Source organism: Phalaenopsis equestris, unplaced genomic scaffold (genome assembly GCF_001263595.1).
Source record: "Phalaenopsis equestris unplaced genomic scaffold, ASM126359v1 Scaffold000024, whole genome shotgun sequence".
Lineage (NCBI taxonomy): Eukaryota > Viridiplantae > Streptophyta > Magnoliopsida > Asparagales > Orchidaceae > Phalaenopsis > Phalaenopsis equestris.
The window spans coordinates 657149-670875 of record NW_018164466.1 but is presented as its reverse complement, the minus strand read 5'-3'; the positions used below and the strand labels follow the sequence as shown (position 1 = coordinate 670875).

Genomic DNA, 13727 nt, shown 5'->3' with positions numbered 1-13727 from the left:
CTCTTCCGAGTAATTATGAATCACAACATGTGTTAACTAGTCATTTTGCCAGAATGAAAAATAAATGATGTAGTGCTGATGTAATCTCCTTACAATAAATCTTTTAATTCTCACCAAATTCTCTAAGTAAAAGCCCTAATTCTTTCCTACAACACTCTAATGTTCCTCTTCTTCTCTCGAAATACTTCTCTCCATGCCCTTTTAGAGTTGCGCATAACCTCCAAATAACTCCATGTGTCATGGGGAGAATTGCTGAAAAAACTGTCCAACAATTGCGGTGCTTAGGCGCGAAGCTTTGTCTAACCGGGTTGAGACTGGCGCCTAGGCACCGAAGTGGTGCTAAGGCGCTTGAGTGCAGCGCCTAGGCGCCAGCCATTTGATGCTTCCTTTGCTCTATGTCACCTCCGCTTCGCTCTGTTTATTCACCACTTCATTCTACTTCTAATACATGTTGTACCTGTAAGAAAAACAAAAAAATGCATTCCTTTGAAGTACAATTTCATTCATAAAAAGATGCAAAAAGTAATGGAATTTATGCATGCTTTTGTACATATCAGTATTTTTGCTATATCTCTTTATTTATCTTCTTCTAAAAAGTGATTATGTCTCACTCTTTTACCTGTCTCTCACTTCCCAAATTCTCTCGCCACGATGAGACATTCTTCTTCAGATTGGTGGTGCGAACTTCACTCTTTTGTCATCGGGAACCTCCGTGTATTCAAAATCCTATCTTTCATCGATTCGAGAAAATCTAGATCCACTCTCTCGCGAGTCTCAGTATTCTTCAACATGCATGTCATCTCTATATCTTTCAGCTGACATCTCATCTCTATTTTTTCCAAAGGCACTTCATCATTTTATCCAACAGACACCTCATCTCTCAAGCTCCTCTGATATTGTATTCTAAAGTGATTTGGTTGATCCTCCTCTCCATTTAACTCATCTCTACTAAAGGTATTCATAGTTTTTTTCTCACTCTCAACAAATTTCGTTGTTACGGCTGATGGTGATCCCGCCCTTGGTTCTTTTCTCAATGGCATTGGGCCGTTGTTGCACTTGATGGAGTAGTTGTTGTACATCATCCATGGTAAATTTACATTAAGGCTCTGGCAGGAAATCCTCAACGGTGGTGTGGTTAGTGTTTTGATGTGGATAGGTGGAAGAAGGTGTGTAGGGTGGAGGGGAAGGAAAATTTTGTGGGTGAATATTGGGGCGTGGGAGAGAAATGCCAGAAATTTTAAGATAAGACTGAGTTTAGGTTAGCTCTGATATCAAACAATATCGGAGTTAATTAAGCAACAATAGGAGAACAAATATTATTAGTGAAAAAGCCACTAAACGTTTACAACCAACACACTGATAGAGAAATACAACAACAAACCCAAACAAACACAAATAAAATGTGTCTCAAGGGTGTTGAGGTTGGTTAAGTGGGCTGGAATGGGAAGGTTGGGGTGTTAAAGGGTGGCATATTCAACAAGTAAAGTTTCTAGAAGGTGGATGTGTGGTAGGGCTTGTGGGCAGCTGGAACAGGAGCAAAACAACAAAGTGAAGCCGTTGTTGGCTGCAACAACGAAGGTGGAGTGCTGGGACTGCGAGAGCAGTGAAGCGGAAGGCCGGGATAGTGGCTTGGAAAGGGAAAACCGCTGAAACAACATGGAAAACTGGTCAGTGCTGGTTGGAAGGCTGTGGGCTGCCAGAAATATGGAGGGCTGATAGCTGATTTAGAAGGAGAACAACTGGGATTGTGGAAGAGAGGTGGCTGGAAAAAGGATAACAACAAGAAAACATTAGCGGCGACCATCTTGGGTGGCTGCATTGAGGAAAGTGGCGTGAAAGTGAAACAAGGGGTGCAGGGAAGGAATGATCGGTGATAAATACTCCCTCGTGAACGAGTTAGAGCCAGAGCACCATTTGACCATTGGAAGAAGGTCAACACTTTGGACGAGCGACAATCAGAGCATCACCTGTCTTTGGATACAACCATAGAAGGGAGAAATCGGGACGCCGATGACTATCTTGAACAAAAATATGAAAAAACTGAAAATCTAAAATAAAAGAAGCAAATAAATAAGTTCTAGATAATTAGGATTGGGCCTTGTTGTAGAAAGGAGGCACCAAAACAATGTGGAAGAGCGATCGACTTTCCCATATCTGGACTGGTTCGATCCATATGTTTGGGGCGCAGAAGGCTCCCACGCCCGCACGTGGACATGAGATCCTACTTCTCTTGTGACACCTGCGTCAACAAAGATATTAGATTAGGCCAATCTATTGTATACCTGGACAGGCTGGCCAATTTGTTGGAGATAGTAGATTTCAATAGTATTATGCATATATTGTCGGACTAAAAAAATTGAATTAAATCGTTGAAGTTTGATCTGTCTAGTGCTGGAATAACATTTGGTTTGATGCCAGTTTTATTTGGCGGGTTATTTCGTTTTCTTGTATCAATTCAATTTTATTATTTTTTTGTTTTGTTCTGATTAATACCTTACCTATTCTTGATTGTGATTCATGGGAGCCAAAATAAATTACAATATTATGATGCCCGCTCTATTTTACATTTCCCACATCACAATACCATCTGTTATTCGCTTGATAGTATCATTTAGCGGACCATTGCAAAACTGTAACTATCAACACAGCTTTTTATCCCCTAACCTCAATTACTAATATTCTCTACACCCCAAATATCCAACGCATCGCCACCAAAAAATGACAAGGCAAGATATTTTATTATTATTTTTTTCTGGTTACGATATGCATATTAAAATCTTCTAAACAAACTTTCTGTAGATGTTAAGTTCTTTAATGTGTTGTACTATTGACATATGGAATGAGTTTCTTGTAATTTTGTTCTAGTAAACGTGCTAAATAGACTTATAAGATATACTTGGTTTGTTAGTTTGAAGAAGCAAACTGATTGAATGTACAACCCTAATTTGCAACGAAAAAGTAAGAACTATAAATTTTCCAGTTTAATCAGAAATATTAACTTAGTCACCAAACATTGTGAGTTAGGATAACCTGTAAAAAAAAAACTGACGAACAGTATCGTGCCCATAGAAATCCTGCAATAGGAATAAAAATCCTACACCTAATACAGAAGATCAATGTACTAGGAAACCCGCTACAAAAATCCTGCATTTGCTATAGGATTAGCAGCATTAAGAGTCTGGTAACACTGCAATTAATGACTAAGAAATCATGATTTTATTATAGTCGATCAGGCACATTAACAATAACAATTACCCACTAGTTAAACCAATTAAACAACTAAATTGTAGTGCTCCATAGCACAAAACAAGCTATGAAATTTCAATCCCATTCTAGCTGATAAGCGAAATTAGCAGTAACAATTAAATGATGAACTCAATTAAACCATTGTACTGTAGGGCACTATAACACTAACCATCTTGCAATATTAATCCCAGTCCGATTACTTAAGTCAGACAAATCAAAAGGTTATCCAAGACTTGAGATATTATAACTAAAGAGAATAAGTCATGTTCTCACAAGCATCATCATCACCGCAAGCATATCCAAAAATTGCTTAATTTGAATATTACAAAATAAAATAGTTCTTTTTTAATAAAAATGTAGAGGTAGATAGTTACTTGGTGAGAAGTAGATTAGCAAGTTGTTATTTTCCTGATGTGCTTTCCCATTAAAAATTTTCTTATATCATTTTGTGGTGAGGCTCAATATGCTTAGTACAAACATGTTTAGCGCTAGGCTGGGTGCCAAAACTATAGCACTAAGATTGTTGCAATGTTTGGTACTTGTTTCCATACTGTGGCATAGCATAATCATGTGGAGCAATGATTGCAGATGGTTCCGGTAAGGTTAAATTCCACAACCATATCCAGCATTTTAATGTGCAAAGCGCAGAATCCAGTTTATTTCAGTATGGCTTAAAATTTTCAGATATATCCAGCCTTTTTATTAAACTGAGAAATGATCGATCCCTTCCCTTCCTAGAAAAATAGGATGTGTGATTAATACATCTCTATAATGCGCAAACCTGAAGAACGGATTACCTCATTTTGGGACAATCTCTCAATTCACAAATGACAGTACTAATTAATAAAAAAGGCTGTTTCAGCTAGAAAAACATGCATATGATTTTTTTTTTCTTTGACGAATTGGAACATGAATTTAACATATGAAACTACTATGTTGCATGAAGAAAAATGATGAAAAATATTGCTTAGCAAATACCAATCTGCAGTTGTCAACGTCAATATTCGTAAGAATTGATTTAGAAGAAGCTTGCCTTCACACGGAGAGCTGTTAGATAATGGTAATGATAATATAAGAATATGCTCTTTATGTGATTCAATATTGAACAACTAGCAAGGAATATTATGGAGTATATCTTTATATTGGAACTTTAAAGACAAGACAAAATGCTTGAAGGAAAAAGTAGTTTTGTTTGGACATATAAGAACTAATGTGATATTCAAGATGATAATAATTATAGAAGAATAAAAGTTAAGAAGTTGTAGGATATAGATATGGAATATTGACTTGGAATTACTATCCAGTGATGCAGAATCAATTTGGTTTGTGCCAGGAAGATCCATCATGTAAATTGCTTGTGCGTTGAAAATTAATGGAAGAATTATTGAGAACAATTTCTTCATTTTTTTTTATTTATATTGAGCATGCACATGATCACTTTGTAGAATTTATTGTTGTGGATTGAGGGAAAGTATGTTGGTATGTTGAAGTTTTTTAAAAAACATGCATAGTGGAGCATTGCCTAGCTCTAGTTGCTATGCAGGGATCAAGAAGTTTTCAAGTGTAATATGATTACATTATGTATAATATTTAAGCCTATAACTTTTTGTATTGTTTATGAAAATGCCTAGAAAGGATCTTTGAAATAAAGGGCCTTGGCGTGTTCTTTTCATCGATGATAGTTAAAATTGGTAAAACCTTTGTTGAGATAAATTAAAAAAAATTGAATATTATAGAAAAAGTTTATAATATAAAGGGCTTAGGTTTAGCATAGTAATGAATGAATATGATGTATAATTTTAGTCAATATATGTTTAATAAATATAAGCCAATATTACGTAAGTTAATGGATGTGTGATAGGACTTTTATAACCAATATCTAGTAGAAAGAAAAATGTTGATTTGAATGAGGATAGAACTTTTATAACCAATATCTATTTTTTTTTAAAATGTAGTAGTGCTCTTGGAGTATTATGGAATAGAAGATATCGATATCAATGTTAAATCTATATAACCACAATTAGACTAGCTATGATATATGGATCCAATTTTATGCAGTTAAAAAATTCATTAATTGCCATGAAAAATGAAATTATTATGATAGATGTTTAATAAGATTATGAAGAATAGATTAAGGAATAGTTCTATTAGTGGCAACAATTGTGCTATTGATCAAAGATGATGAAAAATAGATAATTGGTAATTTGGACATATACCAAAAAGTGTAGGCAATGCTTATTTAATGATTAGATAAAATTAGGTTTCAACTATTATAAAGGAAAACAAGTAGACCAAAGCTAATATGGGTATATTTTATGCTAAAAGCTGTGTAAAATATTATTTAACATCTCATCCAACACTCAATATATTACAACAATTTGACCGAGAGCTTGAAAATTTCAAGGTGGGAATGGTTGGTTGGATGATAAAAATACACAATTCTTACATATATATATATATATATATATATATATATATGTAAGAATTGTGTATTTTTATCATCCAACCAACCATTCCCACCTTGAAATTTTCAAGCTCTCGGTCAAATTGTTGTAATATATTGAGTGTTTTTTTATGAAAAGCCCAAGGGCTGATTTTATTGAAATAGAAAATGATACATAAAGATTGTATGAGAAGAGTCCAAAGAGGCACCCTACCCTACCCATACTATACAAGTACATAAAACTCCAACAAAAGGTACAGATAGACTCAAAAAAAATTAAAAACAAATTTAAAACATGCAGAAAACAGTAGCTAGGGACGAGCCAGTTTAGTACCGCCTCTTCCTCTAGGTTTAGGAGCGGAACCAGTTAACATGCTTTGAAGAGTCGTGTCATTGTCAGGAGTCACCAATATCTTCCATTAAGTTTCCAAGTTGGAGTGTCCGCCAAGAAGTGTAAACCTGTCGTTCTTCATCTGAAGACTGACTCATATGATCCTTGATCTTATTTGATGTTTGAACCGCAGTAGAAGGAAAGCCAATCATTACCACCGCGATAGGTTCCAGTGTATGTGAAGTGTGAATTGTTACCTCTGCACCTGATGCTTCCTGAATAGGAGCTGCGGGACTATCCTGATTTTTTCAGTTCGAACATTATCCATTGTAGTATAGTCAGGAGAAGGGATCCCAAGGGCAGACGCCAACTCCTGTCTTGTGGTGTTTCCCTCCTTAGGTTGGCTGTTATCAAGTTTGCTGGGAGCGCGTTCAAGCACATGGGATGCGCTAACAGTGTGTTCCTGCTTTTGACTAGTGGTTCTCAACTATGGGTGTAATTTAAAACATTTCTCCTACAGGTGTTCAAATATCTTGCAGTGCTTACAATGGTATAGTTTTTGTTCCATAATGATTTTTTGTCAATAACCAATGTAAGCAGATCCAAGTCAGACTTTTTCTACATTTGATAGTGTAATATCTCGTTCAATCAAAATTCTTGCAATAAAGGGTCATGAGAAATGAACTGTGGGTAAATCTACCAGCAAAAGTTTTCCAATGATAGTCTCAATTGCATATAAGATAGGTAGATCAAAGAAATAAAACTTGAGTTCAGGTAATGGGAACCAGATAGATGCAAGTGGGGGTTTTTGACTGGCTGGTTCTTGATTGGGATCAAAATTGGGGGTCCATTTGAGCAATATCATATGTTTGCCCTCAATTGTGATGATTTTTTTTAAGAAAATCCTCGTGTAATCATCTTTTGTGCTCAGCTGTATCATAACATGTCTTCCATCGAAATGACCCACCTGTCAATCCCCAACCTGTTTGAAATCTTCAAAAACCTTCCTGATGATCTCCATCTTCGGGCAACCTAATTGAAACTTTCCAACTAGTGTAAATTTGTATTTTCCTACACGAGTTGAAATTTCAGCGTAAGAGAAGAAAATTGTTGGTTTGCCCGTCTTTTTCTCTATCTTTTTTATGAGATTGCAATCTTCATTTTCTGCAACAGAATCATGGTAATTCTGCGGGAATACCGCACTATCTGTGAGGTGACGTTTGTGAACCACTGTAGCATAGGAGGGTTTGGCGGGGTTATCACCGCTGAGGGTGACGATCCTTGTGTTTTATATATATATATATTTGAAAGCCCAAAAAGACTAATATATTAAATAGAAAGAAAGATACAAATACAATATGTGGGAGAGCCCAAGCATAACACTCTGCCCGCACAAAAACCACAAATGGTTCTAAAACTAGAAAAAAACAGAAAAATACATTAGATACTTAAATAAAAAGCTTAACAGTATCAAAATACATAGTATCAGGTGGCTAGAGAGCGACCCAATTTGGTCTTGCCTCTGCCTCTGCCTCTAGTTCTACGGAAGAAGCAAGCTAATAAGCTGGTAAGATGATCTTCATTGCTAGTAGTAACCAGTATGTTCTCGAGCTGGAGTCGGTCTCCATTCTTCTTTTTTCTCCTGGAATATACCTGTCATTCATCATCCGAAGAATCTGTGGTAGAGCTGAAGTAGAGGAATACCAACCGTAGTACCCACAATAGGTTCTAGTATATGTGAAGTATGAGTTGCTTCTACACTGGATACTTCATGAAGAAGTGGGGCTACGAGGTTCTCCTGATTATCAGTCTGAACACGATCATTTGTGCTACGAGATTCTCCTGATTATCAGTCTGAACACTAATATTTGATGGTAATAGTGCATCAATTTGTACCGTAAGAGTTTGACTCTTGATTGACTTAGAACCTTTAGTTTATTGGATTGTCATTTACATTTTTAATTATTTAGTATATATAAATTAGTTTTTCAGTGTATCGATAATGCATGAACATTGTAAAAAAAATCATCTTACATGATTTATGTGCTTGTACTAAATTCTATCATTCAATAAAATTATTAATGCCCATATGCTTTGAATAATTCAAATAAGTTTTATAAAATTGAAACATTCATTTATAGGCACAATAATTATAATTAATACATACAAAATTATAATTGCTCACTTTAACTTTTGAATAGTAATACTTTATATTAAATACAAACACAAACACAAACACAGGAACACAAATACGGGGACACAGACACGACACCATACGATACAATGACACGACATAATTGTAAAAAGTAGTACACGATATAGCATGGACATATTTAATTATATATATATATATATATATAATATTTTTTATTAAAGCCATCATAAAATATAACATGCAATCATGAAGTAAATTTTATAATGATAAAAGTTGATTTTGACAACATCAAGGCTGCATTCAAAATATCAAAAAAGTCACCATAATACTTAATGCCAATGCTATTCGTAATAAAATAAAGCAAAATATAATAACACAATCATCACTAATTAGAGTTAATGCATTCAACAATAGTGTCATCATAAGCGCTAGTTTTATTGCATTTATAAGTGATGTATTCACTTTTATCAATTAAAAACACCGTTTCAAAGCATGGTTCATCAAGAGAAAGGTTAGCAACTTCAAGAATTATGATATCAGCCATTGTAGCTCAGACATCTCTATTGTCTCATAATTTTGTGTCCCCTTAAGAATATTTTTTACTCCCCTAGATAGAAGACAGATTAGAATGAATAAATACCAAATATTCATCTCATTGAGGAGTGATTTTGTTCTTCTTAAGTGAATTGATAAAATAATATGTTTTCTAGTTTTTGTCACAACAGGAAGATGAACAAAATTGAGCCAACAATTTGAAAGCTAAACTTTGTAGTCATGGGGAATTTGCTCTAAAATCATATATCATGTCTCTCCATCCATAATAGCTATATAAGCTATGGAATCATGATCATCCAAAGCACCACTAAATCCAAAGAATTTAGCAAAATTCAAATTATAATTGATCTTTTCAATATTTGGGAAAATTCTCTTTAAGCATTTATTTCTCTCAATTAATATCTCTATATTATTATGTGGAGTAACCTGATTTGGAGCTTCACTTATCCAAGTTTGGCTGATACCTAATGAAAAAATGCACTTTTAAGTGATAAAATTATTCTATGTTAGGATTAATAAAGAATAAACATCAAGTCAAGTCATATCATTGATTGAGAGAGTGAGCCAACAATGAAGCGAAATGTTGCTTTTATTGCAACTTCCTATTAGAATTTCATATACAACTTTATAAAATGTGGAATCTTAATTGTTTCACTTTCTCTTATATCAATGTACAATACATTTCACCTTTTCTATCATAGAATTCTACATATCATAGCTATGATGGAGATGAGGTTTATCTGTGTCATTCAATCTCAGCATATCATATATCTGTTCTGTAAAAGTAATAATATAATTAATTTTATTTCATTACGCATCATCCAAGATTTTTTCTTTCACAAATTTTTTCTAGGTTAATATCTAGTATCTAATCAGTTAGTATCTATATGATGTGTATTCAGTTATTACACAGTAGGAATGAATCGGAAATGAGGATTTATATAACCAACTCACAATATTTGGGCTTAAGGCTAATGATAATGGTGATGATTTAGTTTTGTGCTGAATAAATTTTAAGAGAATGTTTGATAAACCTTAGCTTGATGTGAAAATGAGAAATAAAACCAATTGAGAATTCACAATTCCGAAGTTAAAATATTAAAACAAATGTTCTCCTTTTTTATGTAAACCTAAAAATATTAAAATTTGCTTCAAATGTTAATTTAATAATTGATTAAAATAAAATAAATTAATTGAAACTTTTCATTCAACAAGTCACAATTTGATTGAATTACCTAGAAAACCATCGATAGCAAATTAGAGTTAAACTCTTTAAGTTTGCAAACCAAACACAATTTATAAATATGAAATAGAACATCATAATAATTCATCGACGATCTAAAGGGTTTTAAAAATTTTGGTGTTTGATTGGATGAAAATGGAATGCAATGTAAAATTTTGATAAATTTGAAGTTTACCTTGCTTCTAAACTGTTTTATTCCAAATTTGTTTGGTTTGAAAGATTTCCAAAATCATTGTAAATTGCAACTCGCCCTCGCCAGCTACCGCCGTCTGCACTGCCACTACCACTATCAATAGTGCTATAATCACTTGTTCCTAGTATTTACATGGATTATATATAGTTGGTCTGTTGAACCCCACATTTGCAAAACGATGAGTATTGCTTTTTAAGCTTGCTTTTCATTACAATTAGGGCTATCAAAACGGCTCGTTGTTCACAAACAGCTCGTGTTCGACTCGTTAAGAAGCTCGTGTTCGGCTCGTTTTGGCTCGAAATACTACTCATCAAGTTTATATATATATATATATATATATGTATAATTGACTACAAGGCTACAAAGATTTATAACTAATTAAAATATTAATTAAGAAAATAGAATAAAAATTATTAAATTAGATTCAAATGATGTTTTAATATAAATAATAATTTTTAAATCTTGCTCGAACCATTATTGTTTTATGACTACATGATTAGGGTTGTTAAAAAATACTCTTTGTTCGTAAACAGCTCGTGTTCGACTCATTAAGCAAACGAGCTGAACATGAACACACTTTTTGAGCTCAAAATATAAACGAGAACACGAGCTGAGCATGGCTTGCTCGTGTTCAGCTCGTTTACACCCCTAATTACAATCCATATGATTTAATAGCAGCATGTCGCAAATTGATTGTGCACTTTAGCTATTAATAAATCATGGAAATTATATATTTCAATGCTGTATTCTGAAGTTGCAGTTTAATTTGAAATTTTCTTATGGTACAGTTGAACCTCTATAGTCACATTGTTCTTTAGGACTATGCCCTCAGCAGCACCATTTTTTTACTGAATGATTAAGTTATGTCCTATTTTTAATGCTATTTTTATGCAAGACATTCAAGTTCATAGGTTTTTAATATAACTAAATTGTATAATGTATGAAAATGGCAAAATGATATTTAGAATTGACAAGTTAAGGACCAGCAATTATGTAAATTGAAAAATAGTAGAAATTTGTGCTAAATAATAATTTAATTATCAAGTAAATCAAAGAAATTCAACGAGAAAATAACAGCCACCTAATCCCATAGCTCAATTGAGATGAACACTGACATTAAGTCAGTCATGCTCACAAATGAAGCTCAAATTATGATGATGAAATATATTACGGAAATAATCAGAAAATGGAGAAAATTCTGGCCTTGCATTAATACAGATGGATGAATTTTCTTAAAACTTTGCCGCCGCTATTTTGCTATAATAAATCAGCATCTAACTTTGCACACACAATAGGCAGGAAGGTAGTATAAAATTTTTATTAAGAAAAATAAGTTCCCTTGCATGCCCCATATTCTCAATGTATATTCTCCAAAGTTACTTAAATTGATAGAAAATCCCAGTATCAGCCTGTCACAGTGAACGGTTTGGTGTAAAAGCATTATTCGGATAATCTCGGAGGATTTGAAATTCACACATTCAGGTGTCCCACTAGAGGTCACGCTGTTCCTGTTATATGCAACATGAAGGCTCTGATCGACATATAATCGAACTACTGCTACAATAGATGAATCTGCTACAAAAGCTAGCAGGCGTCCATGTCACAACTAATCTCTTCTAGAATTGTGATAATAAGATAATATTACTTCTGGGGAACACCACCAACTTTTTTCTAGTGGTGAAGCAAACTTTTTTGTATATTTAACTTAATGGGTTTTATACAGGGTTTGGTGATGGATTCGGATGAATTTTCTAGATAGATGGTAGTTAGAAATGGTTTCGTTTAGGGTCTTTTTGTAGTAATTTTCTTATTACTTTGCTTTTTAGATATTTTCTGCAGTTTTATTCAGCGATAATTTTTTTGTTGATTTTCAGAAAGTTTCGTAGGGGCAAATTACTTTTTTACTGTCAATACTGCTTGAATGTGGTAGTTATAGAAAAGTTGTTCATATATTTTTGTAAAAATAAAGTGTCTGTAATATCCCAATAACATTAAAAAATTTGTTTGTCTCACAAAATAAATTATTTATTAATTTTAGAGAGATAGTTGTAACTGCTTCAAATAGACACTTGGTTAATTCTTCGTTCATATTCAGTTTGGGTTGACCATTATTTCGATTCACTCCAACTAATACATAGGTGGCCTGGGATTTATTGTAATTTGCTACCAGTAATATCCTATTAATTACCGTTTATGTTTTGTGTAAGGCGACTTATGTTTTATTTTTTTTTTTTTTCGGTGTAGACTTTTAAAATGCTAATTTTTCCAACCACCATCTTAGTTCTGGTTTCTTAAAAAAAAGGATTTTCCAAGATAAATTTAAAGGAAAAAAAAACTACAGGCAAGGAACTGTGTAGTATTTTCATACAAACAAACAGCATTTTACTGTTTGCTTTTTCTTCCCGAAAAAACTATAAAAAAAGTTGCCCGCATATTGGTAAGACAAACTTAGGTCGAGATCTGAACCACGTTTATAAGGAAAAATAGTTTTCATCAGGTGGTTTACAATGTTCATTCTTGTTTTGCCACCGCTTATTATATATTTCAAATTACTGAACATCAAATATTTGCAAAAAAAAAAAATTTAAAAAAAGCTGAAGATTATAACTTGTCGAAAGGTATGTAAACTCGACTCAAGTCACACTCAGCCTGAGCTTGAGTATTGATTAATTTTATATAGCTCAAGCTCGACCTTAAGCATACGAGTTCGAGCCGACTTGTTTATTATAAAAAAGAGAGAATAATATTAATTTAAGGTAGTGTTATAATAAACTGATAAATAGAATGAACAATTAGGAGATAAATAATAAAAAACCTTAATATTAGATACAAATTATTACTTTTTAAATATTTTTTAATACTTGAAAGGTAAAATATTCAAATTTTATAAACTTTTAGTATATTTTATGTTAATATCTTTTTAAACTGCCGGCTCACGTGTCAACTAGCGAGTTAGAGCTAGCTTGAACTTGGCTTGAGCTCATCGAGGTAAGTTCATGAGCCACTTATCGAGCCGAGCCTAAACTGGCTCACGAGTTGGCTTGACTCACTTACACTCTTACTTGTGGATGTGCTAAAGCATTATTTTTTGTGATATATATGCATTTATAGATTGTCCTGATCTCACTAACTTCTTCCTTTTCCTTACCCCTTAACACATGTAGGTGATTCATCGAACATCTCTTCTCTTCTTGATTCTCGTCTGAAGTCCATTCTTGAGAGTGTTCGATTGGTTTATCTCCTCGATAGAGAAGGTTGGGATTCCACTCCCAACTGGGAAGACGTTCTTTCACTCGGTGAACAGCAAAGACTCGGCATGGTGAGTTGAGAAGAGCAAACAGCTCTGTTAAAATTCACGCATTTTTCTCTATGTTTGTTAACTTAGCGCATATTTATTTCAGGCACGGTTATTTTTCCATCATCCTAAATTTGGCATCCTTGATGAATGCACCAAGTAAGTTTGCATAACAAACTTGGCATATTTCAGTTAAGGGGCATTTACAAAGCTTACAATTCTCATGTATTTACATACATATCTCACACCTAAACATTCATATTTAC

At 33.5% G+C, this 13727-nt stretch overlaps 1 protein-coding gene across 1 annotated transcript in view; it reads left to right on the top strand.

Moving 5' to 3' along the window:
• The window catches only part of LOC110018518 (ABC transporter D family member 1), a 39381-nt gene extending 25757 nt beyond the window's left edge, over window positions 1-13624 (top strand). The window contains exons 16-17 of the mRNA XM_020715854.1: window positions 13331-13485; window positions 13568-13624. Coding sequence (XP_020571513.1) covers window positions 13331-13485; window positions 13568-13624 — 212 coding nt within the window. The remainder of the gene's footprint in view (window positions 1-13330; window positions 13486-13567) is intronic.
• Window positions 13625-13727: the final 103 nt, after the last annotated feature.